The 27,604-nt window shown below is 41.2% G+C and overlaps 1 protein-coding gene across 1 annotated transcript in view; it reads right to left on the reverse strand.

The window, feature by feature from the left end:
- The window catches only part of ANXA10 (annexin A10), a 64,135-nt gene that overhangs the window by 5,305 nt on the left and 31,226 nt on the right, over nt 1-27,604 (reverse strand). The window contains exons 4-10 of the mRNA XM_019481414.2: nt 17,679-17,792; nt 15,555-15,645; nt 14,692-14,771; nt 5,472-5,525; nt 5,242-5,335; nt 2,255-2,350; nt 1,202-1,260 (exon numbers count right to left, since the gene is read on the reverse strand). Coding sequence (XP_019336959.1) covers nt 1,202-1,260; nt 2,255-2,350; nt 5,242-5,335; nt 5,472-5,525; nt 14,692-14,771; nt 15,555-15,645; nt 17,679-17,792 — 588 coding nt within the window. The remainder of the gene's footprint in view (nt 1-1,201; nt 1,261-2,254; nt 2,351-5,241; nt 5,336-5,471; nt 5,526-14,691; nt 14,772-15,554; nt 15,646-17,678; nt 17,793-27,604) is intronic.

Below are 27,604 nucleotides of genomic sequence, written 5' to 3' on the forward strand. Positions count from 1 at the left end.
TCATGCACATGGCTCTCCTTTGCACCCTCTCAAGCTTCTCCACAACCTTTTTGAATTGTGGAGCCCAAAACTGGATGCAGTACTCCAGCTGCGGCCTCACCAAGGCTGAGTACAATTAACTAGTCATGCTGGAGCGTGATCTCCCAGAAGCAAGCAGTAAGGGAAGTGCAGAAAGCTCAAGTTACATCATTTGATTTTCATTTGGTGAGTGCAATAGAATCTTTCTAATATCCATCAGGGACTATAGTTTTAAATATTGGAAACCTTAACAGACTCCTGGTATCATGCAAGTGTTCTAAATGGAAATCTGACAAAGATTTGATGTAAGGTGATTGGCTAACGCTCTGTATAACTGTAAATTCTGTATAAGTAAGTGTATCATTTCACTGAAATCCCTTGCCATGTGATTTTGAAATTACTTACTATGGAATTATGAGGAATTTTGCTTGATGTTTTTGCAGCTTAATGCACTTTCACAAAAAATATAATTTGAGGGTGAAAATGGAAAATTCCACATTTCACTTGAAAACAGCTCTTGTTTAGTACAACAGTTTGTGGCACTGGCATCAGTTTTGAAATTAAAACAAAATGTGAACTATGTATTATGATAAAAACTGGTTTCGCCAATGCAAATCAATGAAAAGCTAAGGAAATCTTTTCTATTGAGCTGTATGAAGAATTTTCAGGTACTTCTATATGCATGTACATATATACATATTTATTTACAGAGTGCTTTAATGTTTTAGCAAGTGTACACACAAATAGCTGGGCCTGCATATATATAAATGGAGTCCCACTAAAATTTGGTCAGTTTTTTTCCACATAACAGTTTTTGTACCATGATTTTAGCAGTAATATTTATTAACTCTCTACACAGGAAAGTCACATAAGAAGAAGATCATTCCTATAAGATAATATTGTTAATAAAGCGCACTTTGACATTTGTACACAAGGGGGAGAGAGAGTCTACAGAAAATGATGGTTTTTAGTTTTCAAAAAGCTAATGCAGTTATCAAGCAGATATTCTTAAAAAAATCTAAAGATTTAATTTTCTTTTTATGCAGAGCAAAATTCCTTTGCTGCTCAAGCACTTTGGCTTTGAAATTTATCTAATTACCAAAAGCTTTAAAACAAGCAAGCAATACTTAAAAATGGAGCTAACTCATCTTTTTAAAACACAGAAAGGAATAGTGATACTTACATGGATTGCATTGTAGAGTCTGTAAGCAAAGTAGGAAGGCTTATCTCGAACACAAAGCACTGAGAAAGAGAATTTAGGTAGAAAAGATTAAATATTAAATGTTCCTGAAATTCTCATAATATATTTTTTAATTTACTGTAATTACATAAAGGCCTAAAATTACATTCAGTTTATTTTCCTGTAATTCTGAGTAAAATGTGTTTTTGTGGTTTGAAGGATGACTACTGGATTGAAATTAAATTGATGCACATTGGTGAAAATTCTCCTGCTATACAGAGTCAAGTTGGTGAGTCAGGTTGCCATCTCTACTGAAATAAACATGAGCCTTTCCTAAGAGAGTTTTTCAGACAATACTTATTCCACTCACTGTGAAATTGCCCTCAAAGCCCTTGGAGGCACTGTGCCTCTGTACCGACTTGGACCTCTCTTTCCTTCTTCTGGCATATTGGTCAATGCAGGTTCATCCTCCGTTCAGCCAACAGATAAGTGCCTGGTATCTTAAAGATGACTATATTTGTCATTCACAATAACCTATTATTCATACTTTTTTTCCCTAAGATGTTCATCAACAACCTATATTAATGTCTCTTAAGCTTTAGTGAATTTAGCTGTGCTACCATCTTTGTAAAGATAGAGAAATATCTTCATTGTATAGATGGAGCACAGCAAGCTTAAGAGCTTGATTCTGCACCACTGAAGTCACAGCAGTTTTGTCTCTGATTTCAGCGTAAGCAGGATTATCCATTCATGGACTTGAACAGGATGATGCAAGAAGTTAACAGACAAACTAGGAGTGGAACCTGAGTTTGCTCAATCCCTGCCCAGTGCTGTACATTTTAATCTTGTCTCGCACAAACATGAATCTGTGATTCAGTTTAAATATCCCCTTTTTCCATGCAGCATTTTATGTTGGTTCATTGTCCCCCAAATATTCAAAGTTTTTATTCCATGTAATATGAAAATCAACTACAGGAAAAGGGGAAACAGCACAAAATTGTAATTGACCATGTATACTTTCTTAAGTTGTTATTAATATAAAGATAATATTTTTACCTATGGCTGCCAGTAGTTCTTGAAAGTATCCATCATAGCATTCATTGATGGCATTTACCAGGTCTTGTCCAGCGATATTCTGGAACTCCTGAAAAACTTGGAAGGAACAATATGTTATTTAACCTTTGCTTTGGTAGGGTGATCGTATGGAACAATGTGAAATCTGGGACACTGCCCCCCATCTCCCTCACACTCAAGTCAGTGATGCTGCTGCAGGTGGAGGTGGGGTGACATGGTGTAGCTCTGGTATTAGTATTCAGACAGCTAAGGGAGTCAATGGCCCATTAATGACTGAGTGTTCTTTACTTCACAGGTGTTAACAGTCCTCTTCCTTTTTTAATAGTCATTCCACTAATCAAGGTAACCTCTTATGGGCTAGTGACAGACATTACATATAAACCAGTTTAAGTGATCAGAAACTGGTTTAAACATGTAACAGAACAGATGTTTAGTGCACATAAATCAGTTTCAAAATGGCTGAAATTGGTTGAAGGTGAACCTGGTTGAATGTAGTATCAGACTTAACTGATTTGGGTCAAAACGGTTTATTCAATGTCTGTCCCAGACCCCTCTTGGTTTAAGTCAAACCACAGTCCCCAAGCATCCCAGATGCTTTGCAGCCCTGGGCGGAGGTAGGCTGTCTGCTCCAGAGAACAGAGCTGGCCCTGCCCCTCTGCTTCCTAGCCAGAGCTCTGGCAGACGCTGCAGGCACAGTAGGGTCTGCCTTGCTTCCCCCTGCCACACCCTCTCTTCTCTGCCTGCCGGTCAAACAGGGATCCCCCTCTCCCTCCCATCTCCCACAGCACAGCCCCCAGCCCCATGGACCTTTGGCATGTGGTATGCTACCTAATGCTGACAGGTGTCTGTATGTGTGTGTCTCGAATTTCACTGGGACAGGCAGATGGAACAGTGTCTGCTTAGGGCTTTTTGGAGCTAATCAACAGGTCAGCTGGTAATGTCTCTCTTTTTCCTTGGAAAAAGCTGTTTAAGAAGAGCTTGAACTAATGAGAGAGGCTTTTGCTTTGTTGATGGGCTGGTAAACACTGTGTCATCCCCCCTGCTGGCTCCCTTGTCTGTCAGGTTTGCAGACAATATGGAGAAGGAGATTGAAAAGCTCAGTATCATCAACAGATGCATGTAGTGCACACCGCTCTTTGCCTCAGAGTGCTAGCAACACTCCTGTCCCTTGAGCAGTGAGTGGGGAAAAGCCTGTGATGGTGCAGGCAGGGCAGGTGTTTAAGCTCCTCCCTAATCAGAGCATCCTGCTGGGGCCTGGCCATGCCCCCCTCAGCTCAGCATTATGGAAGGGAAGGGTTCTGCTCTAGTGCCTCCTGGCTTCTAGTCTGAGCCTCTACAGGCATCTGTCTGAATTTCCTCAGTCCAGAGAGAATGTTTGTGCAGTTGCAAACTGGTTCAACCCTGGCAGGTTAGACTAACCTGCAAAGATTGAATCAATTCAGGTTCAGGCTTTTTGAATGTCTGTCCCTAACCTTAAGGCAATTTTGCTGTCTGCTAGGGCTTCCTATTTCACAGCTTGTGCCACTCCACCACTCTGCCCTGTGCTTGGGATGCTCATTTTAATTTTCACTGGTTGGCTGGGACTGACTTCCAAAATGTAGGACTGTCTTGGCCAAACCAGGACTTATGTTCACCCTATGCTTTGGCCAATGATTAAACTGCCACCAACTGATTTTATTGGTTTGTACATTTGTTATGTTTATTTTTGCAAAATAACACTTAATCTAAAAAAAAAGTAATTGAGGCCTATCCTCTACTCAATAAGTAGTAAAACCAGGTGGGAAACTGTGCTGCAAGGGCAGCTGACAAGTCTCTGGTATAGTTGGGAATAGCACACTATAGATTATACCAGGAATTTCTGAATAGCTGTGCAACTTCTGAATAGTTGGGGGCTGCATACCATAGGGGCAACTCCTCCTGTCCCTTCCTCCCTGCACTGTGCACACAGTGCAGGCACTCTGCCTGCCCTCTGCTGTGTAGGCACCTCTGGCCCTATCCAGCCATATGGGCAACTTAGGCACCTCAGGCCCATTTGAGCCATGCTGCCACACCCAGGGGTGGAGGCAGGAAGTGGAAGCAGGAAGAGAGAGGGGAATCCTGGAAACCCCAGCTGCTAAAGCAGCTGGAGCAATTAGGGAAATGGTGGGCAGGCAAGCCACATGTTAATCCTTCAGTTAACATGTGTTGTTAACCGTTGTTGTTGGATGTTGTTAACATCCAGTTCTACATTAAAACAACCATCAAGAGTAGTATTGGCTGGATGGAGATAATTTGGTTTTGTGACACCTGTCAAGATTCTGAAATGCTTTTTATCTCACTATGTAATTAAAACCTGTGAAATACTTTCATGAAATGGAAATATGTCAAAAACATTAGTTTTCAAGTAGGGAAAAGTCAGATTGAGAAGGGGTGTGTGAGGATGTACAAAGGATTGCACTTTGAATGTTAGACAGTTTTCTGTTAAAAACTGCACAGAAATAGATACAATTTTAGAGAATTTAGCTTAAGCAAAACAGATGGAACAAATGCTGTGTCAAAAAGGTTTCAACGATTTATAAGCAAGTCTCACTTGTGTTGGAATTGTGTTCTGCCCTTGGATTGAGAGAAATGAAAAGGTAGCTTAGCAGCACCTTTGCCTCCTGAGTGCAATCTCAGTGCAGTGGCAGGTAAAGTCTATTAGCTTCACCTTTTTTTCTCTCCTTATGGGGAATTCATATCTACATCTATTCTATACTGATCTCATTCCTGCATTCCTTAGACATGGAATCCTTCTGATAATTCCAATGGAAATTTTCTGAGCACAAAATCGCTTAGGCTTACAGGTACTAATAATTACAGGCTCTATTTAAATCTGAATATGGAACTTCTCTCTGCCTTGAGTTGTGCCACTTTTTCCTGAAAACTATATTTTCCTTTTCTTCATATACTCAAATAGCTGAATAGTTGGATTCATAAATGATGATAATTACTCATCCACAGCTGTTGGTAGCTCTTGTTGCACAGGATCATTTGTAGCATGTTTTTGTGTTCCCCTGTCTTTTGCTGACATGCATCCCAAAGGACCTAATATATCAGAAGAAGAAAAAGGTACAAACGATCATTAGACCCAGACCACTTTAAACAAGCCTATTAAACAAGACTTTTAAAAAAGCCTTTCTTTTATTTCATGTTGAAGGAGTTGCTAGCTGGTTGTAGTTACCGTTGCATCCTGAGCAGCCATGGCAGGATCCGCATACCCATCCTCTCTAATTCCCTGTAAGAAAGTTTTCTTCTATTAATTCTTATAAAATACTGAGAAAAAATGACATTATCTTTAGATTACAATAATCTAGTCTCGTTCTGAAATAGTCATTCTGGGTTTTAATACAGAAACAGTGTATGAAAGCTGGTTTCTGCATCTCTAAAACATTCCACTTGTAACAACAGGAGGCGTTATGGCATCTCCAAAGTCCATTTATTCATTGCTGAAGGAGTTATAGTCATGATGGGATTGATGGCAGGAAGAAAATATGGAGGTGGATAAGGCTTGGTGGGCTGAAAGATCTCATTTTAAAACTTTTCATTTCAGGAAGGAAAGATTGTGAATAACTAGATGATGTTACTGCTTTATGGAATTACCATAATAGGTGGTTATGATGTAGACCAGTGGTGCTCAAACATTTTCCTTAGCAAGGCCAAATAGGCAGTGGGTTACCCCTCCGTGGGCTGGATCTAGGTGGTGGACCCAATACAGCACCCCAGATGGGCGCTATGGAGCCCAATCTGGCCACATGGAGTGGGGCAGGGCAGCTCAACCTCGATCCAGCTTGTGGGGCAAGGAGCCTTGGCACAGCCACAACCTGGCTCTGTGACAGGAGGGTGCATGACTGAGCCCTAATCCAACACTATGGGAGGGAGGGGACATGTCCCAGCCCCTCAAGGGGGTGTGGCCCAACTTCAACATGGCCAGATGGGAGGAAAGGGGCATGGCCCCATGAGGAGAAGGAGCAAAGGGAGCATGGCCCGATCCCAAACCAGCCATGCAGAGGAGGAGGTGTTGCCTGGCCCTGCCAGGGGAAGGGCCACGGGCTGTCCCCAACCTAGTCAGGTGGAGGGAAGGGGGAGTGGCCCAGATCTATAGTGGAGGGTGGGGGCAGAAGGGGGCATGGGCCAGCCCTGAGCCAGCTGTGCAGGGGGAGGGGGTATAGCTTAGCCCCAACTGGGCTTGGGGCTGGGGGGGAGTGGGATGCAGGGGTGCCACATGCATATGTTCACATGCACACACATGCATGTGAACATATGTGTGCATATGCTGCCAGAGCTTCCTCCAGGTAAGTATATGAGGGGGGCATAGGCAATGCATCGAGGGGCAAGGAGAGCACAGGTGATACGTGGTGGGGCATGTGCCTCCCCAGATTTCTGCACCCAAAGTGGGTACAGAGTACAGGGCTGCAGCCTGGAAGGACCAGTTCCAGGTAGGAGCCACCTCCGCAGCCCAGTGGACGGGACCTGGCTTGGGAGTGAGCTCTGCGCCACCATGGTCACCAACGTGAGGCAACCCTTGCCTGCCTGGCAGGAGTGGGGGGCACAACTCTGCACCTCACCCTGGTGGCTATGGTGGTGGAGTGCTCCCTCCCATACTGGGTCCACCTGCTGGGCAGCAGAAGCAGCTCCTGACAAGGGCTGGCCCAGCAGCAGGTCTACGCCCCACTGTGGACACAGAAATTGGTGGGGTACATGCTCCCCTGCCTCCCCATGTATCATCAGTTCCCTCCCCATGTGGCCTGTGTCCACAGCCCTCCTTCCCCACACACCCACCCTCTTCCTTATACACTGGGGGGCTGGGGGCAGTGGGTCAGGAGTGAGTGGCATCGACCAGGCCAGGAGGCTTTGGGTTGGGAGTGAGGAGTACCAGAAGGGCCAGGGGGCTGTGGGTTGGGAGTGATGAGCAACGGCATGGGCAGAGGCAGGACACCAACATAGCAGGGCTGCTCAGCACCACAAAGCACTGGATGGGGTAGGGGGCAGCTGCAGCTGGACCTGCATTCTGGTAAGTGAAGGGGGCAAGGGGATGTATGATTTTCCATGATAGAAAAACCCAAAATCAAATGCCAAAGTATATAGGTATTTAGAATGTATTTTATTATAACGATTGTAGGCTTCCAAATTGCTTAAAAATTGTAAACACAGCAATAAAACATTGTATCCAACTGATACCTATATATATATAGTGGCATTTCATTTTAATCACGGAAAAATGCAGGTTTGCCCGGGGGGGGGGGGGGTGTTGGGGAGCAGGGGGGGCGTTAGATCAGAGCATTTGCAGTTTTTAAACAGAGAAAACCAGGATCTCTGAACTGTAACAATGGCATCTGCGTCTTCCCTACTTGTTTTGTAATGATATGTTTATTCAACAATGCAATTTTTACAAGGCAAAAAACCTCCACATTTTTCCTCAGAGTCCAAATTGTCAGATTAGCCATATCAAACAGTGATTGTTTTGCTTTATGCTGTATATCATCATCATCACCTACAATTAAGTTTCAAGTCTGAAAAGTTGCCTGACAGTTTTGATATATGAACCAAAAAGAGAACACAGCTCATTTTTCCCATAGGTATTTAGGCTTTTTAGTTCTATAAACCAAACAGATATGATTTAGTAAATACACCAGGATCAGATACATATAGTTATAAGAGAAGACTTTTAGAATTGCTTTTTTTTTAAATATTTTTTTAAACCATAATCATACTCTGAGGATATAATTCAAACCAGGTTTGGGAGTTTTATCATTCTCAGACAGCACTTAATCATTTCCTTAATGATATGTTTTTGCAACAATTTACATTTAGTTCGGAGTTGACAATCATTCTGCCACAAAACTGAAAGTAGGGATTAAAATTATGTATTGTCTGCCAGCTATTTTGAAACCCTTGCCTGGTAAATATGTTAATTCACATTTTTATTAAATTGTAAAGAATTTTCATAGAACAAAGAATGAAATTCTTAGAGACGAGATAAATTATTTAAAGGGAAGTATGTTGGAATAACTGCCTGTGATTAAATATATGAAACTGAAAAATAAGACAAGTGGACAATAAAATATGCAAAGGAGTGCTTTACATAAATGGAAAAAAATCCTAAATTAAATTTTAAATGAATATTCGTGGCATTGTTTGATCAATGCATCCTTCAAAGTACATCAATGTTACAAATTCCAGAAATGACAGTATTTCAATTCATAACCATATAAAAAAGATCAGGAAGAAAAACTAGCTATTCATATTGCATTATAATTCTGAATAAATTATAATTATGTAGAAACCCAATACATTAATTAAGATTACATTAATTGGGAAATAATTGTCTTGCAAGAAACTAGCCTCTCTGAAGGATCTGTAGCACAGGTAAATGGCTACTCACACTGGGAACTCTATTGGCTTCCACCAACAATTTCTTTATGTGCTATCAAGTACAAAATGTATTTGACAAACAGGATTCTATTGGTTTGGAAATTGTCAAGAAAAATGAAAAATAGAAAATGTTGATTCAGAATGAGATTTTTTTCCTACAATTTGCAGAGCAATTGGAAGCAAGATTCTTATTTTTTTTTATTTTGGTTTATAAAATTGTCAAAAAAGAGGACTGAAAAGGGTAGTATTTTCAGCAAAAAGCCATAGGACTAGGTGTTCTATGTGTTGTTCAACCTCTGGCCTGCAGTTGCTCTGCAACTTGTTCAACCTTTGGCTTGTGGACTAGATCTGGCCTGTGAGGGCTTGTCATCAGCCTGTGGGTCTCCCCACAGGTCCCCAAATTTGGCAGCAGGAGAGCAGTTAATTGCAGCTCTTTGCTGCCATATTTCCACACCCATGGAGAGCCCTGTGGGCTGGCTGACATGACACTGCCAGCTAGACTGCATTAAGTGAGCAAGCACCTTGATCCAGCTTGTGAGATTTGACCACGCATAGTGTCAGGCTAGTGCACGCAGCTGTGAGAACACACTGTATTGCACCCATGGACCAAACCCATGTGCCAGATAAAGCCCATGGACTGGCCTTGCAGCACATACAGGCCAGAAGGTTTGGCACTACTACCATAGAACTATTGCATGATTGTTTGCTTAAATGGTACCCTAAGAAAATATTAATAGACAGATGGTTCAAATATAAACCTTCAAAGAAGTGCCCTCTAAAAGAGTTCACCTGTAATTTTGTCAGGACTCTTTTAATGGTTTTTTTGGTATTCTGTCTGGCTTTTGATCCCAGATGCCACCTTCTGGTTGTTTTTGTTTTGACCAATGAGAACTGCATATTATAAGGCAGGATAATTTGATTTGAAAGTAAAAAAAAAGTCTTTAAAAGGCTTTAATAATGGTAAGAATTGAGATTAGTTATCCAGTATTTTTGTATTGATTTTGAGATAACAGGGGTTGATCATGAGGAAAAAAAATCTGTTGGATACTGAAAAAATAATATTTTTCTCTTGCATGTGGACTGTGCAACATGCTTTACTTTACCTCAGCCATTTCTGCTCTCATTTCAAACATCATCAGGAAACTTTTCTATCTTGTACATATATATGCCTTATCTTTCCCTTCCTGCTGGGCCCTCTGCCCTTATTTGCTTCTTAACGCTGTAAGATGTTCTGAGATAATAAAATTGATCATCTGGTGAACATGTTGGGCATAACTTTATTGGCTTTATCCCAGTTGCTAATCTTCCCCACCCTCTGTATCAAAGATTCTTTGCAAATCAGACTTCATCTTTGCAAAAAAGCAGTGATGAGTAATGCCTTTTCTATGTATATATAATTATTAATCTATATACATATTAGGCCCTCACCCTGAAAAAAAATGGCATTTAAAGACTTTCTTATCTTTAAGACATGAGTCATTCCTTTGACTGTACTGGGATTACATATTTATTTTGGGAAAATGTTTAGGAAATGTGCTGAATCAGGTCCTTAATCATTAAGACTATATTAGATGGAAAGTTCTTCAGAGCAGGTACTATGCTATCCTATACTTGTAAAATAACTTATTAAAAATAACACAGAATTCAGTGGGCAAAGTTGTGTTTCCCATTGTGGGTCTAGCAGCAGTTTTCTAGCCATTTATAAGCAGGTAGCCTAGCCTGCTAGTTTCTGCAGGCAGGTTTTCCTCTCTGAAGAGCTCATCAGCCAGTCCATCCAAATAAAACACTGTCCTTTAAACAAACAAAACAAAATGCTGCTGTCCTGTCCCGGACACTGGGAAGGGACACTCTTTGGCTTTGGCCACAGCATAGCAGCCTGGTATGTCCCAACCCCCTCCCCTGGGTGCAACAAGCAGTTCAGCCCACAGTTTGCTTCTCCTTGTGTTCTCTCCCCTGGGGTTATAAGCTCCCAGTGGGTCACTCCTCATTATCCCAATGCCCTGCAACTAGTATCTCAACAGGACTGACCTCTTAAAGGGACGGATCTCCCTTTTACACCAAGTGGTGAAAGTGGTGTTTTTGCTACTTATGCACAGGTTGTGTTTGCATTACCTCTGCAGTATGTAGATTTAAGCATGCCTGCTAAGACTGAGCATAGGCAGCTACATATGCATGGCCAGCTTGCATGTGTACCTGCATTGGAGTCATATTTTAAACCCAGTAGCTAAATGATTAGGGCACTTGGACAGGAAACTCAAAACCTGGGTTCTAGGCCCCTCTTGGCAAAATGGGGTTTGAATCTGTGTCTCATTGATTTTGCTGCATAGTGCAGGTATAAAACCTCTCTTGGCAAGGGTAGCCTAGAATCCAGCTCTACCCCTACTTTTCTTTACAGGACTTAGGCTCAGGTATGTATCTACATAGTCATGTAGATACATGACCAGTGGATAGCCTAAACTACATACTCTACTTACAGAGATAGACAATAGACTGGGATGATCCTCTCTTGTGGGAATATAAGAAAAGGTCCCCACAGAAAAGGGCAGAAGTGTTTCTAGAATAGAGAGGAGCTCTGCTCCACTCAGTTCCTGCAGGAGATGGCTGAGCCTAAGATGCGGACACTGTTACTAGGCTTGGAGAAAAGGCAAGAGTGGAGATAAACTAGACTAAGACCAAGTAGGCTGGAAGGAAGGGTGGTCCTAGTGAAAGCTTACTGGAAGGACTAAGAAAAGGTTCCAAGTAAAAATATTGTAAGAGGTGAGCTGGCTATTAAGAAGAAATAGGAGGCCACACTTAAAGAAACCCAAAGAAATTGTGGCTGTGAGTGGTTCTGTTTCCCTGCAAGCAAGGCCCAGCCAGTGACTCACTCCTTGAGTTAACACTAAGGTGAATCAGGTTGGGAAACTGAAAAACAGAGACCTGGTTTGTGTGGGGACCATAAGGACTGCACCTCACCTGAAAAAGAGGGTAGCAATGCACAATTACAAGGGGTAATAGAATGGCTAACTGTGTGCAATGGCAAAAGTACCACTTCTGTGGCTAGGGTACCTCCATTTAGCTGCACAAAGGGAAGTATAATTCTTCCTGATATGTTTAAAAATATCTAAAATGTGTTAAAAACGTACTGTAGGTTGGACAAGAAAGTTGCTATAGCTGGCTGACATAGCAGTTCTCAGCTAGCTGATGCTTCTAGTTAAGGGCAAGATACAGACATTGAAAAAGCCCAAGGCAGAATTGATTTAAGTTACATGGTTTTCTGTAAGTGGCATAGGATAGATTGGTAGTAAATAAAACACACATTCACCCTTTGGTGAGGGGTGCAAATCTTAAACTGGGTTCTACCATTTTTAAGTCAGTCTGTGTGCACCAAACTTCTGCTCTGTTATGGGCATAGACTGGTTTTGTGTGACGAACTTCTTTCTGTTGTAGGTATAGACTGGTTTCTGATCACTTATACTGGTAAAAGTGTAATGTCTATATCTGGCCAAGGTTTCCTGACACATTCCATTTAAAGCCTTTATTTTCATTACTTAAAAAGTTGCCAAAATTTAATGATTTAGGCTGATATTTTCTATTGTGGGGGTCTGCCTCTGGCTGAATTTTTTGGGAAAGCTCCTGCTAAAATAGGTGATTTAAAAAAGAAAATGAGATTAGTTTCTTTGCCCATCTTATAAAATGTTGCAGCCATTTCAAGGGGAAACTCTAGCATCTTTTAAGCTTTGCAGCGAGGTGCTTGAAATCTGATGGGGGTGCTTTTTCAGGGGAAATCACATCACCTAATATTTTCAAAGGTGACCCTGGCTAGGCTGCTGTGTAATAATTATTTCCTAGAACCACTCAATGAGTGACCAGGGTAAAAAGAAATATTGAATAAAACCCCTCCCCCCTCTTTTTTCTGGGTACACAATGGGTGCATCTACACCAGACTCTTTACTCAAGATTAGAGCAAATTACTGCACAGTTAGCATCACCATCTATATGCTTACTGCACAGTAATTTGCTCTAATCGCAAGTAAATTTGCTTCCTGTAAATACAAGTAGCAAATTTACTTGGGAGTATTTACTGCACAGTACAGCACATGTAGACAGCCAACTGGGAGCACATTGGTTAGCTGGGCAGCAGGGGACTGCTTCCTGACCCTGGGAGCTACCTGCTGCCAGTGTGGACTCCCTTTGTTTCCCTGCTCCAGCAGCAGGGAGCTCCCAGCCCCTGGTCCACAATCACGGAGTGTGGGCTAGAAGCTCCTTGCCGCTGGGGCAGGCGGACATTGTCCCCACCCGGGCTTCAGTGGTGGAGCCTTACCCAGAAGCAGGCAGTTCCCTGGGGCAGGGAGCAATCTCCCAGCCCCCGCCAGGAGACAGCTGTCTCCTGGCCCCATGCTCCCTGCCAGCCCCTGGACTAGCACCCAGGGGGAGTCTAGAGCTCTCTCCCTAGCTACTACAGCGAGCCAGTGCAGGGCCAGTGGGGATGGGAGCAGATTGCTGCCGTGAGCAGCAAATCTGCTCTTGCTTCCTTGAATGTATAGATACCTAACTAGGGTGGGTTTGCTCTAGAGTAAATCCATCCCGAAGGATTTGCTTGCTCGTTCACCCCCAGTGAAGCAGAGATCAGGTGGAAAAATGTGTATATGATCATGCAATTAAAGATGTACCAAGCCAATGCCTAAGAGAGTTAAATTAAAATTGCACAGTATCCTTAATTCTAGTATTTCATAACTTTCGGCTGCTTGACTTTGAAACCCAATTTTTTTTTTAATGTAAAAAAATGTAATGCAAATAGAGTCACATTTTCAGCTGTAGGTGATCCCACAAAAATGTGCTCCTAACCACTGTGGCTGCAACATTCTGTATTTCCATATGCCAACAGTCATTTGTGTGACTGCTTGTAAAAAACAAAGGTAGGAATATATTCATTTCCGACAGTGCATCTGTTGCTTTTAAACCACTCAGTAGAAAGCCCCTAGTTCAGACTTTTCAGGCTTTTAAATGTTTTTAAATGTTTAAATGTTTTTAAATTTAAGCTGTAATAATACCAAATTAATACAAAGTAAATTGGTACTGCTGTAAAGGTACCTTTTTTCTCTGGTTGTCCAGATATCACTACTCACTACCCTCATTTATTCTTTGCACTGGTTGTTCAGATATTACTACTCACTATCCTCATGTGTTCTCTGCACCTTGGCTTACGGCATTGTCTTTTAAAGTTTGATCTTGAAAAGACAAGAGCACCAGCTCTGAGGTACTGCCTTCTGTGTAATAACTTCAATTAGAATGAGAACGTTTGGTATCTCATAAGCAAGGTCACCTGCTTTGCAGTATCAGGCAGGGTGTATATAATATTGATACTTCTCTGGCCTAACAGACTATCACAGTATAGACTGCATGCTATTTTTCATGTATTTTCAGCACAAAGAATATGATTTTTTCAGACAGGACATAAAGATGTGTTTAATAATTTTGTACAGTCAGATCAGATTTTTACCTCTTTTCTATGAAGTACAAACTGTTGCATAGACTGTGTACTCCATTAAGGAAGAAAAAATGGAGCTTGTGAAATAAAAGAGCATTTGGACATAAAAATAGGCCCTTTTGGACAAGCAGTGGAATGAGCACAGGATCAGCAGTACATTTTCCTGAGACTTATTCAATAAAATAAAATGTTCAAGAGGAGATTGGGTAGGCATCTGGCTGGGGTTACCTAACCCCAGCACTCTTTCCTTTCTGGAGCAGGGGGTCAGACCTGATGATCTACCATTTCCCTTCCAACTCCAGAAATCTATGAAATCTATCTATGAAATCTATCTATGAAATCTATGAAAATACTTATTTGACCTTTGGCTACAGTAGAAAGCCAAAGGTAACAAAATTCAAATTCAAATCTTTTCCACTTTTGCTTTTTGCCCTCTTCTTCAGAAAATACATTTTAGCATAGAATAGTCAGCTTAAGGTTTGAGGATTGCTGAACATTATCAGAAATTGGTTCTGTATTTCTTTAGAAGTATAAAAATTATTTTTGGTTTGTACAGTACCTGTGCAAGGTTCATAAGCGTGTCTCTGAAATGGCCTGAAGTCTCCGAATAAATATCTTGCTGAAGATCACTATTGTACTCTATGGTGAAAACAAGCTTGAATTAAATTTCCAATTAGTACTACACTTAAATATGCTCTAGAAAATGTTGACTGCGATTCAGAAATAGGGATGAATAAATAGGGAAAAATTACATGCAATGTGTTGACCTTTGTCAATTTTTCAACATCATTAGGATAGTAACTTACAGATCACATTGGGTGGGACTTCAAAGATATTTATGTGCTTAAAAATGTAAATAGGTACCCTATGGGATTTTCAAAACTGCTAAAGCAGTTTCACTAATTCACTAACCTGCTTAGGCACTTTTGCGAATTTAACATGGTTCCTGTCTGCATCCTCAGGCAAGGGAATTTAAATACCCTTGAAGAACTGGCCTGAAGTCCTGAAGCCCTGGCAAGAGCCTTCAGTGGGTGTTTTACCTGAGTAGTACATCTATAGGAGCATGCCTAAAATGCTAATTAGTGTAAAACCTGTGAGATAGTTATTAAGCAGCCCCCAAAAGTCTACTTTTCTTATAGACATATATATAAAAAAAAAATAGCAGTTGCTGGCTGTGAAGAATTTCAAATGTGTCAGGCAATGCTCAGTGTCTAAAAATAATGATGAATATTTTAAAATTGATTTCTCCTTTTAGCTTCAGAGTCTTTGGCACAATTTTCATGAAGCAACAAGAAAGGAGGGAAAATATTTATCTTTCAGATCTCATCTTTTGAAGTCACAGTCACGCTGTTGTGTCCAGAGCACAATTAGTCCAAATTCTCCCTTGCTGTTATGTACTTTCAAAAAAAGAAAAAAAATTACGCATTGAGTAGGCCTCTTTCATCTGGAAGATCTCCATATTTGATCTTGAGGCTAATATATCAATTAGACAGTTTTCTTCTGTGCCTGCCCCCTGCCAGGAAGAGAAACAAACAAGGTGAGACATTACTAGTAGAAATAATGCTACTCAATTCAATGTAGTACATCTATCAAGAGTAGTGAAAAATGCTAGTTTTTATTAAAAGAGACTGTTTTTCTGAGTGATTTTTCTGTGAATGGAGGTACTGATTTCCCTCCTTTCAAGGGATTTGTGGACATTATGAAGTGTCTGCTGTTATAGTTATGCTGGCATACCTATGTCAACAGCGTCTCCTAGTAGAGATGTAGCATATGATGGTGGAAAGAGGTTTTTTTCCGTGAATTCTAGTTATGTCAGCTTCATGAACAACAGAAGCTGAGTGGGTGGAAGCCTCCATCTGCCAGAAGAGCTTTCCTTACAACTGGGGTTTTGTTGGTATAACTATGTCAGCTAGCAGAGGGTGCTCTTTTCATTCCCCAGCCTACAGAGCTATGCTAGCAAATTCTGTAGTGTAAGTCAATTTTGCAAGCACATGCATTCATAATTTTCATTTTAATTTCAATATCCCCATTATTAAGGCAGTATGGTGAGTCAGGCTGTGTCCAGCCACGAAGGAAAATGCACTGGGATGAATTTCACCTTTAGTGATAAATGAAGCCCTGGCAGGCATTTAAGGAGCTGGTAAGGAAACAAATGCAAACATCAAGCATGTAGTCTGTACTGATACTAAGGGTTTAGACCAATGGTGCTTAATCTTTTTAGACTCAACACATCCATTTTTAGACTGAAGGCACCCCTCAGAAAATGCCAGCTCTTTGCTTTCACTCATTTTCTACTACAGAAAAATAACAGAGCAGTTTATCTGTTTCAAAGAACTCCACGACCTGAACAAGTCAGAAATGTTTTTAATGCTATGGACTCCTATTTGAAATCTCTTGAGTTTATCTTGTGATTCATGCATAGATTTTTACATACCTAACAGTGCTAATATTGCATAGCACCCCACAGCATCCTTAAAAGGATCTCATGGCATCCTGGTGGAGAATCACTGGTTTAAATAATGTGAAATGGAGTTTAACACCACTTTCAGCCTCTCTTTTGGACTTATTTGGTAGCTTTTTTTGATTTGTAATGTTTGTGGAAGTATTTGATGTTCACAAAGTACTTCCACATTCCAATGCAGTCTTGTATTTTCCCTTAGGGCTTTGACTTCATTTCACATGTTTGAGTTCAGATAATTCAGGCTGCGTATACTATATATATATATACACATACAGGTCTCTTTATTGTCAGTGATTACTTTGCAGTTCAAACACAGGAAAAGTATGTCACCAAGGTGCCAGTGGTGTGAAAGCCTCTGCATGTGCTATATTATTTTAAGCATGTGAATTCCCTATCAACTCCAAGATCAAGATGCAGAAGTACAAGAAAGCACAAATTTGATCCAAATGCAGACAATTTCTGGATTTGCCAAACCTGTCACTAGTGATAATAAAAACAGCACCTCTGATGCTGCTCATGGTTTGCAAGTGAGGAGATTATTACAGCCCATCATTTTAAAAATACATCAATAGCTCTAAATGCTCTTTGGTATCAGGTGTTTAAGAAATTAAAAAATGTGGTCACTTATTTTACTTTCTGTCAAGGCTTTTTCAGTAAAGTAAAAGGGGTTCTTTTCTTGAAAATGGGAATTCAGTTAAATTTGAGGGGCTAGTCATTATTTTACAAAAGAGTAATGGTAGTGTTTGTACACTTGTTTAGTCTCATGAACAGTCTTCTAAGGGCCTACTCATGTGTGGCTTGTGATATCAAGATCTTAAATTTTACTGTATAAATATTTTATTTTCTTCAGTTATTTGATTGTACTTCATGTGTTAAATTTCTGCTATATTTTGTAAAGCTAAACCATAATTTAGATTACCTTTAGCATAGACATAAATGATAAAACTCTTCATATTTATATCCCAGTATATTAAAAAATGCCTTTCCAACAGCTTATCATTCACTTATGTGTAAACATAAGTTAAACAGATGTGAGTTGGTGGTGTTAGTCTTAGAGCCTAAGTAAGTTTGAATTAGACAAGCACCTTCATGGCATGCCAGAGCTCATGGGCATCATAGGATGCAGGCGGGTACATCAAGCCAACCATAACTTCTTTAAAGTGTTCAGAAAGATTCTCTTTCAGGTCCGTTATCAAATCCTTGAAAAGAAATATAAGCAGGATTATTGCAGTAATCAGGAGGTATGTAGAAATCATAATCATTCCAATAATCAAAAGAAAATGAGCAATTATTTTTGTTTGAAGACTATAAGCAGTGCACTGCAGCCAAAAAGGGTGTAGTGGTGTATGGTCACAGGGGACAAAATTAAAGAGAGGAGTTCTCCAGTTTGAATTGTGTTTATATGTAATACAAATTTTGTCTTAAAACTGTACATACCTTGTTTCATAGTTTCATAGTTGGTAGGGTCAGAAGGGACCTGAGCAGATCATCGAGTCCAACCCCTGGCCATGGCAGGAAAGAATGCTGGGTTCAAACGACCCCAGCTAGGTGATTATCTAGCCTCCTTTTGAATACCCCCAGGGTAGGAGTGAGCACCACTTCCCTTGGAAGCTGGTTCCAGATCCTAGCCACCCTGACTGTGAAGTAGTGCTTCCTGATGTCTAGCCTGAATCTACTCTCAGTCAACTTAAGGCCGTTATTCCTCATTACTCCCAGTAGTGCTTGGGGGGAACAGGGACTCTCCCATAGCCTGCTGGTCCTCTCTCAGCCTTCTCTTGTGGAGGCTGAACAGGTTCAGGTCCCATAGCCTCCACTCATAGGGCCTGCCTTGCTGCCCCCTGATCATGTGAGTGGCCCTCCTCTGGACCTTCTCGACATTGTGCACATGCCTCCTGAAGTGCGGTGCCCAGAACTGGACGCAGTACTCCAACTGCAGCCTGACCAATGTTGCATAGAGGGGGAGGATCACCTTCTTGGACCTGCTTATGATGCATCTGTGGATGCATGACAAGGTGTGGTTAGCCTTCCTGACCGCGTCCCCACATTGGCAGTCCATATTCATCTTGGAATCAATAATGACACCAAGATCCTTTTCTGCCTATGTCCTGATGAGAAGGGAGTTCCCCAGCCTGTAGGTATGCTGCTGGTTCTTCCTCCCCAGGTGCAGCACCTTGCACATGTCAGTATTGAAACCCATCCTATTCTTACCAGCCCACCCCTGTAACCTGTCCAGATCTAGTTGAAGCCTGTTCCTCTTCTCTAGTGTGCCCACTTCTCCCCACATCTTAGTGTCATCTGCAAATTTGAACAAGGTGCTTTTCACCCCCTCGTCCAAGTCGTTGATGAAGATGTTGAACAGTGCGGGCCTGAGGACTGAGCCCTGGGGAACCCCACTGCCCACATCCCTCCAGGTCAAAAAAGAATCATCTACCACCACTCTCTGGATGCGACCTTCCAGCCAATTTGCGACCCATCTGACTGTGTGTGCATTGACGCCACAGTCGCCTAATTTTTTAATGAGAATGGGGTGAGAGACAGTGTCGAAGGCCTTGCTAACATCCAGAAAGACTATGTTATTTGTTAATGATATGAGTAAGATGACTCCACACATAGGAAAGCAAACAAAAAGATCAGACAAGTGAAAAATCCAGTGTTTGCTAAATGGAAAAGTCTTACACTGGTAAGGAAAATTATTTGTGGTACGTTATTAAAATGGCTATAAAACCATGCTGTCCAGCCACAGAGCTCTAAGAGGGTGGCTCCCTAGGGCTACACTGGTCTTAGGAGAGCCCATCAGTTCCCCCTGGGATGTGGGCAGCCTGTCAGTGGGCAGCCCTGTGGCTTTTAATTCACATGTGCAGCTCAAATGGGCTGCATATGTGGCAATTTTAAAGTCAGAGATGTGCAGAAGTGGGAGAAGAGGGGAGCAGTGAGGCAGAGCCTCCAGCTCATTCCTCAAAGCAGACAGTTCCCAATCTGTGGAAGAGGCAGGGAGCATTGCCCTCAACTCCCCTCACCCTCCTGGACCAGAGTGGGAGGAAAGCATGCAAACATTCATTTTTGTGAGAAAATTTCTGTTGCAAGGGCCGTCTTCCAGACTGATACCTGAAAGATCTTTGTCTCATAGGGGCATGTTTCCCCTTGAAGAAATTGATTTAAAGCTTGTACTCTTGTAGTTCCTAGTGGAAGAGTGATGATTCTCCCATTAAAAATGTGCCTGTATGTGGCCTTTGAATGGCAAAAAAGCTATTCTAGGTGAGGAGCAGTATCAGAGAAGTGTTTGTCATTCCTCACCAGCACTTTACCTTGACTATTTTTTGAATGGTTTTCCATTGATGAGTTTACCCTTTTGCATTTATCACAGTATTTCTTCAATATTTGATGGTCTGTTTTCTCTTGGGTGCCTGCACCTGCATCCTATTAAGACTAATAAGACTTATGTGTACACTGAAGATCAGTAGTCACCAACTGGTAGATCATGATTGATCGGTCGATTGTGGAGCCTCTGACAGGCAATTTCAGTCTCAGTCCTAGGGTTATCATACGTCTGGGTTTTCCTGGACATACCTTCATTTTTAGCACCCTGTTCCCATGTCCAGGTGGGTTTTTTAAATGTGAGCAAATGCCTGGGTTTTTGCTTTGCCTCTGCTTTCCTGGGATGGCTGCTTGGGGCTTGGAATAGAGAGGAAGGTGATTGGCTGTCAGGGGTTATGTGGTCTGCATGCAGGCCCCAGCAACTGCTCCCAGGTAAGAGACACAAATTGTGTGTCTGTGTGTGCACACGCTGCATGGACAGCAGGGCTGGGGGAGACAGGGGCCGTGGGTTGGGAGTGACGGGCATTGGCAGTGCTGGGGGGGCAGGGAGCTATGGGTCAGGAGTGAGGGACACTGGCTAGGCTGGGGGGTAGGGGCAGGGGCTGTGGGGCGGGAATAAGGGGCATTGGCAGGGCTGGGGAGGGGCAGGGGGCTGCAGGTCAGGAGTGAGGGGCACTGGCAGCACTGGGAGGGAGGGGCTTCGGAGTGAGGGGTAGAGGTAGGGCACAGGCATATCACTGTCCCTCCACCCCCATCTCCCTCCTCCCAGCTACAGATGTCCTCATTCTTGGTACTGGAAATATGGCATAGGCCATGGAATGGGGTGGGCCATCCGGGCCATGGCCCCGCCAACTTTTAGCATGTTAATTTAGCTAGCTATGCAGTTAAAAAAATATCTCTACAGTTTTAACTGGAATGACAATTGCATATTTGTAGGTTATATAATGTGCTAAAAGTTGGTCAGGCCATGGCCCAGGTGGCCCACCCCATTCCGTGGCCTATAAAATATGGGAACCCTACAGTCCCCCCTCTCCTTTTTTTTTTCCAAGATAAAGTTAGGCAGAAAACAGGAGTGGGCAAAATGGCTGATCCAGCTGGTAGTCGGACTCCATTTCCCAGCAGCCCCTGCCCTCATGGCTTGGGCCAGTCTGCATGGAGACCATAGGCAAACCTGTGTGGGAAAGCTCAGGCTGGGGTTGCCATGGAGACCAGCCTGAGCTGCGCTGGCAGTGTGCATGGCAGGGGGCTGCTCTGGAGCCACTGGGAACCTGGGATGCAGGCAGCTTGCTCCAGAGCCAGGGCAAAGACACAGTCTGTAGCCTGCATGCTCTGGGCAGGGGTGCACAGGCAGGGGATTGTGGCTTTGCCTCTGCTCCAGACAAGGCTGTCACCGCTGCAAAGAGCTGGGGCAGAGCCATAATCCCTTGCCTGCGTGCCCCTGCCTGGAGAGTTCAGGGTATAGATTGCGGCTCTGCCTTGGCCCATCTGCAGGACTGCATCTGACTAGCTGTTTCAAACTACAACCGGAACTTCAAGACACTGGCAGATGGCATGATGTGCAGTCACAAGTGTCACACTAACACACGGTAAGTAGGGAAAATGTACAATTACGTATATTAAGCACTTGATCTCAGCTTTATACAACATAAATATAAATATAAACTGGTAATTCTACATTTTCTTTGGGGTAGACCCTGGGTTGCACTTTAACTGAAAAAGAGATCTTGTGCTTAAAAAGGTCGGAGACAGCTGCTGTAAATGTACACGTCTCCCCAGCTGATGTTTACAATGCTCAGACACACAAAATACTGAAGGGGAGAAATTATTTTAGAAAGGATCACATGTTTTTTGGGGAAAAACCTCAGCTGATAGCCTTCCACTGTGGAAACTACATGCCGCTGCTTTGCATGCTTTATATGATTTTCTTTAGGAATGCAATGTTCTTTTAAAGATAAATTATCAGCTTTTCCCAAATAGAAAAACTCAAAACATTTTGTATTTCATGTGTATTGGCTTCTTTTCTTTTCTTTTTTTTCTTTTTTTTTTGAAAGTTATGTTGCAGATACTTGTTCAGTTGGCTTTTTGGTGGGAGTGGGGAGTGTGTTGCTCAAAAGATGAAGTGCTAAACAGGACTTTTGTAGGTAGCTGGCAAGTGAAGTTCCTGTTAGTGCTGGTGGGATTTTGTAGTACTGATTATAGATTAGGGCACCTATTGTCCTATATAGGCATCTTTTATTATTATTATTTAAATTAAAAATAATTTTACTGATGCAAGGTATATACAATTACAATTCACAGAATTTCAGCTGGTTGGTGACCCTTCATGTTCATGAGAGATGGGTCTGAACTTGAGCTATATAAAAAGCTTATAACTCAACATTTCCTAGAGGCATGTTCAGTCTTGAATCTCAACACTAGTATCTTTGCTATTTTCAAATCAGCTTTTCAAACTCAGAATCATAGAAGCATAGAACTGGAAGGGACCTGTAAGATCATCACGTCCGGTCCCCTGCCATGGGCAGGAAGTTATTAGGCTCAGATGAACTCTACAAGGTCCTGTCCAGCCTCATCTTGAATACCTCCAAAGAGGGTGACTGCATCACCTCTGCTGGGAGTGTGCTCCAGACTCCGGTGACCCTTATAGAGAAGAAGTTTTTCCTTATATCCAACCTGAATTTACCCTCTATTAGTTTTATGCCCATTGGTCCTCATCCTCCCTTGAGGTGCCCTCCTGGATGGTTACTCTCCTAGTTCTTGATGCTCTCCCCTGACGTACTTGTAGGCATCTATCAAATCACTTCTCAGCCTTCTCTTCCTCAGGCTGAACAGGCTCAGTTCATAGATTCATAGATTCATAGATGTTAGGGTCAGAAGGGACCTCAATAGATCATTGAGTCCGACCCCCTGCATAGGCAGGAAAGAGTGCTGGGTCTAGATGACCCCAGCTAGACTCCAGTTCCTGGAGTCTCTCCTCATAGGGCCTATCCTCCATGCCCTTAACCAAACAAGTAGGCCTTCTTTGTACCCTCTCAAGCTTATTCACACTCTTCTTGAAGTGCAGTGCCCAGAACTGGGCACAGTAAAGCTGAGGCCTCACCAGTGCTGAAAAGAGAGGGAGGAGTATCTCCTTGGAGCTATTCGCCACACAATGACTGATGCACACCAGAGCTATATTTGGTCTTTTGGCAGCCTCATTATACTGTTGACTCATATTCATCTTCCAGTCGATTGTGACCATCAGGTCTCGGTCAGATGCTGTGCTAGCCAGTGGACCACTGCCCACTGTTTATTTGTGGTGGGGGTTCTTCCTACCCAGGTGAAGGACCTTACACTTCTCCCTGTTAAACCTCGTCTGATTTCATTCTGCTCATAAAGCCAGTCTGTCAAGGTCATTCTGGATCTTTGCCCTATCCTCTGGTGTGCCCATATTTTCTCACAGCTTGGTATTGTCTGCAAACTTAATCATTGCACTTTCCACCCCTCGTCGAAGTCGTTAATGAATATATTGAATAGCATGGTTCCAAGCACCAATCTCTGGGGGACACCGCTGGAGACAGCCCTCCAGGACAAGGCCACCCCACTGATTACTACTCTCTGGGAGTGGTCTCTCAGCCTGTTGTCCACCCTCCTCACTGTAGACTAAAACTTGTATTCTTCAGTGAGAGCTATTTATGTGCCAGGTTTAATGCTGCTACTACTATTTTGGAATTAATCAACATTCTTTTCACCTTTATTTCTACGAAAATAAAGTGGACCTTTTATAATTCTGCATGAATATTTTTTCTTAAATTGGATAAAATAACAAAAAGCTTATCTGGTGGCAGAGACCAAGCATGGAATATTTTAGTCCCAAGGGAAGATTTTTTTCATAAACTTATAAAGGAATATAGGGGAGTATAATTTATTATAATGGAATTTGTTTTTTGACTTATGAAGCATAGTAAGCACCATATAGGATTTACTAATTAAGATTATGCAGGGACTTAATCATAACCTTATGTTCACAGGCTTGTATCTTTCGGGAAAGATATACCTTCTGGGTGTTTTTACATATGCGCTTTAATGCGCAGTAGCCAATTTTACTGTGCATTAAAGCATCATGTAAAAAACTGGAAATACACTAATGCACAGTAAAGTTTGCTACTGCACATTGTCACTAAAAAAGCATGTGCTTTCAATTATTATGTATTAGGGCAGCTTAATGTGTATTAATTTAGTACTTCACATTGGAGGTACTAAATTTAATGCACATTAGGAAAAGTGCATTAATGGACGTGTAAGGCTGAAATCTGAGGCTGAAATCTCCCATGTTTGATTGCATTTAATGTGAGTTTTGAAAATTCAAGCTAAGCACTTTTTCAAATGCCTTTTGAGATCTATAGAATAGGAAAGTTAAATAATTTGCAGTCTCAATAATTGTGTTTGTCTTTAATAAATGAGCAATTAGAAATCAAAACATTAAAAAATATACAACACATGTTTTAAGAATATAAATGTCTGATTATCATTTGAGCAGTGCACATACCATTTTGGATTATTCTAAAAGTAAGAACCTGTTACAAACTAGTGTTTTTTTCAGCATTTTTCATTGTCCATAAAATGAATGAATCCTCCATATTTAATAGGGCTTGAAAATACATATGTCTCAAGTTATTGGCAAGTAGTGTTCATAAGATTTAAATGTGTTTGGTATTTGTGGAACATGCTGAATTAACCAAACATAGAGTAACCCTGCAACCTTCCCAAAACTATCCCATACACTATCCCATTCCACAAAAACATGCTTGTTGTGGAAATAGTATTTTTATTAGGTGGACATCTATAAAGTTGTTTCCTATACACCACTAGTAGACAACAGATTTGTTTGAGATTGGAGCTGAGATTTGACCGAGTGACTGGCTGGGTTCCAGTTCCAAGAACTATCCAGTTTTCCCAACAGCTATCATCTTTGAATCCCAAACTTTGCTTTGGGTGGGTTAAATTAAAATGAAAGAAAGGACATTTGTTCCAATGCACCTTGTCATAAGTACTTCTTTGTGTATTGGGAAAGTATACTTTTACTACCCAGAGAACAACCAGCGAATGGTGAAATAGTATAAATGAAATAACAACACAATTAATACAAAAGCCTCTCTCTCAGATGAATAATCAAAAGTAACCACAGGATATCTGAATATAATTAACTTAGTGGGCAGAGCAGCAATGAGGAGAGAGACATAAAAATTAAAACAAGAAGTTTATGATGAAGAAACAATATGTAATCTTCACTGAATGCACATTAGATACTTTTGACAGCCACTAAATCACACGTGGAATAGAAATTAATTCATTAAGACTTTTCACTGCTGACAGCATGCTTGGGGGAAAAATGGATTAATAATACAAATGGAGACTAATTAAAAATTACCCCCTGCAATCAGGACCAGGGTAAATGGAAAGAAGTAGCGAAAAATAAGAAAAGACAACTGTAAGTTGTCATTATTAACATTTTCTAATTGTCTCTGCTATGCGGAATCCTTAAAGGCTAATTAAAAGGAGGAATCTCAAAGCATGTGCATCTCTCTGAATTATAGTGCAAACTTAGAAAGTATATATTAATCAGCCAACTCAGGATTTACTTTTTCTTTTATCAGTTTTTGCATTTAATTTGTCCCATTTTGCCTTTTTAATTCATATCAATGCTAAAATAAATGGTTTCCTACTGCAAGGAAAGTGGCTACTACATTAAAAATGATTTGAACAGAGAGCATAACTCTTCATATTAAGTCTATATAGTGGCCTGATTTGAACAAAGAACATTAACTCTCTGTATTAAGTCTACTATTAAGCATGGTGGGGGGTGCTGAAAATAATTAATTCGTGTTACTGCAAAAATGGGGTCTAGTTACTTGATCCTTTTAAACACCAGTAAGTGATTTATATTGAAAAAGGGCTAAAGCATTTCTTTAAAAATGAAAGCTTAGATTCCCTTTTACATTTTTAGTTAACCCAGACCATGAAAGCTGCAGCCATTGATTTGGCAGGTCCAAAAAAGCTGTCACCAGTAGATGGGAAAAGGAGGATATATTTAAACCAAACTTTCTTTAGGACTATATTCCCCAACCTTTGCGGGCTCAGAGTTGCTGAACAAATAATGGCTGTGGGCAACATCATAATATGCTTTCACTGTCAAACTCGGTTTAAACTTCCTGTAGAGGTTGCTGTCTTAGGGGAATTTTTCTTTTATGTATTGTTTACTGCAGAGTTTAAAAAGAAAATCCAAACTGTTCAATTAAGTAGACATGAGAATAATTATTCCTCAATATTATGAAATATCTCAAACCATATTACATACACTCTGTCCCTGAAAACCAACTCTCATTTTTTTCTGGACATGTGATTACTGAAATATAGACCTAAGAGGTACAGCAATTGATGATCAAACTTATGAATGTTTAAATGCTTTGTTGTTAAAGTGATCAAACTAATTTCAGGTATAATTTCAGAGAAAAGGCAGGGAGCATTTGATGAAAACAAGGTAGAAATAGTGTACAGGAATATAGACTTGCTTCTGTGGATTTCATGTACTCCTGAAATGAGGAAACTTTGTGTAGCTTAATAAAAGCTATAACTTTTGGCAGTCTAATTTTAGATAAACAATCTCTCTCTCTTAATTTGTTGATTTATTCCAAAATATATTGGTAGTTTTAAGTTAGAGCTGCAGCAAAGTGCCAAAACCAGTGTTATGAGTTAAAGCTTCATTCTAGACCAGTGGTTTTCAAACTTTTTTCATTGAGTACCTCTAAAATTTTTTGAATGGAGGTACAGACCCCTTTGGAAAATTTGAATGCAGATGCAGACCCCCTTGAATTGTAAGCTTGTGTATTCACATACTTTTGAATGATCATGGGCATCTTTCACAGACCCTTTAGACACAGTGTGTAGATCCCCAGCGGTCCATGGACCACAGACCCTTTAGACACAGTGTGTAGATCCCCAGCAGTCCATGGACCACAGATTGAAAACCATTGTTATAGACTCCTGGCAAACATTTCCAACCAGCAGCCTAAGCTATAGCACTTCTCTACCTCCTACATACATTGCAATTATGAGGTGCCTACATAATATGGTAATGGGATCCACTTAATAGTTCAGGTAATACCACTTATATGCATACTGATTCAGTGTTATTCACTAGAATAACAAAAACACAAAAAGGTGAGATTAGCTATGGCTCAGTTAACATTATTTGTTTTTGGAAATAACACAAAATATATCTATCCGAGGCTCTGTATTTATGACCTTTTAAAAAATACAATAATGCTAACAAAAATAGCTACCTCTCATTCCCCACAAACTGGAAAATAACCAACTGAATATTAAAATCAAGACCAAAGAGTACTGCTTTATTTTTCTAAATACCAACCCTCATTCCTCCAAACTCTGGGAATATAGGTGGGTTTTGTAGCCTAAATAAATGTCAAGAGAGGAAAATTGAGGTACAGACAGTTAAGTGATTTGTCCAGTTAGCCAGCAGCAGAGCTGGAAATTGAACCCAGGTATATAGTTCAGTGTGCAATCACTAGGAGACTTTGCCTTCCTTTTTACATAGACTGCTATTGTTCCTGTGGTAGAGGAATACTATGAGCTAACAAATGCTGGACCAATCACCGACTCATCCACTCGATTATGTCACTCCAACTGGCTCCCAAATGAT

The sequence above is a fragment of the Alligator mississippiensis genome, chromosome 2 (genome assembly GCF_030867095.1).
Source record: "Alligator mississippiensis isolate rAllMis1 chromosome 2, rAllMis1, whole genome shotgun sequence".
NCBI lineage: Eukaryota > Metazoa > Chordata > Crocodylia > Alligatoridae > Alligator > Alligator mississippiensis.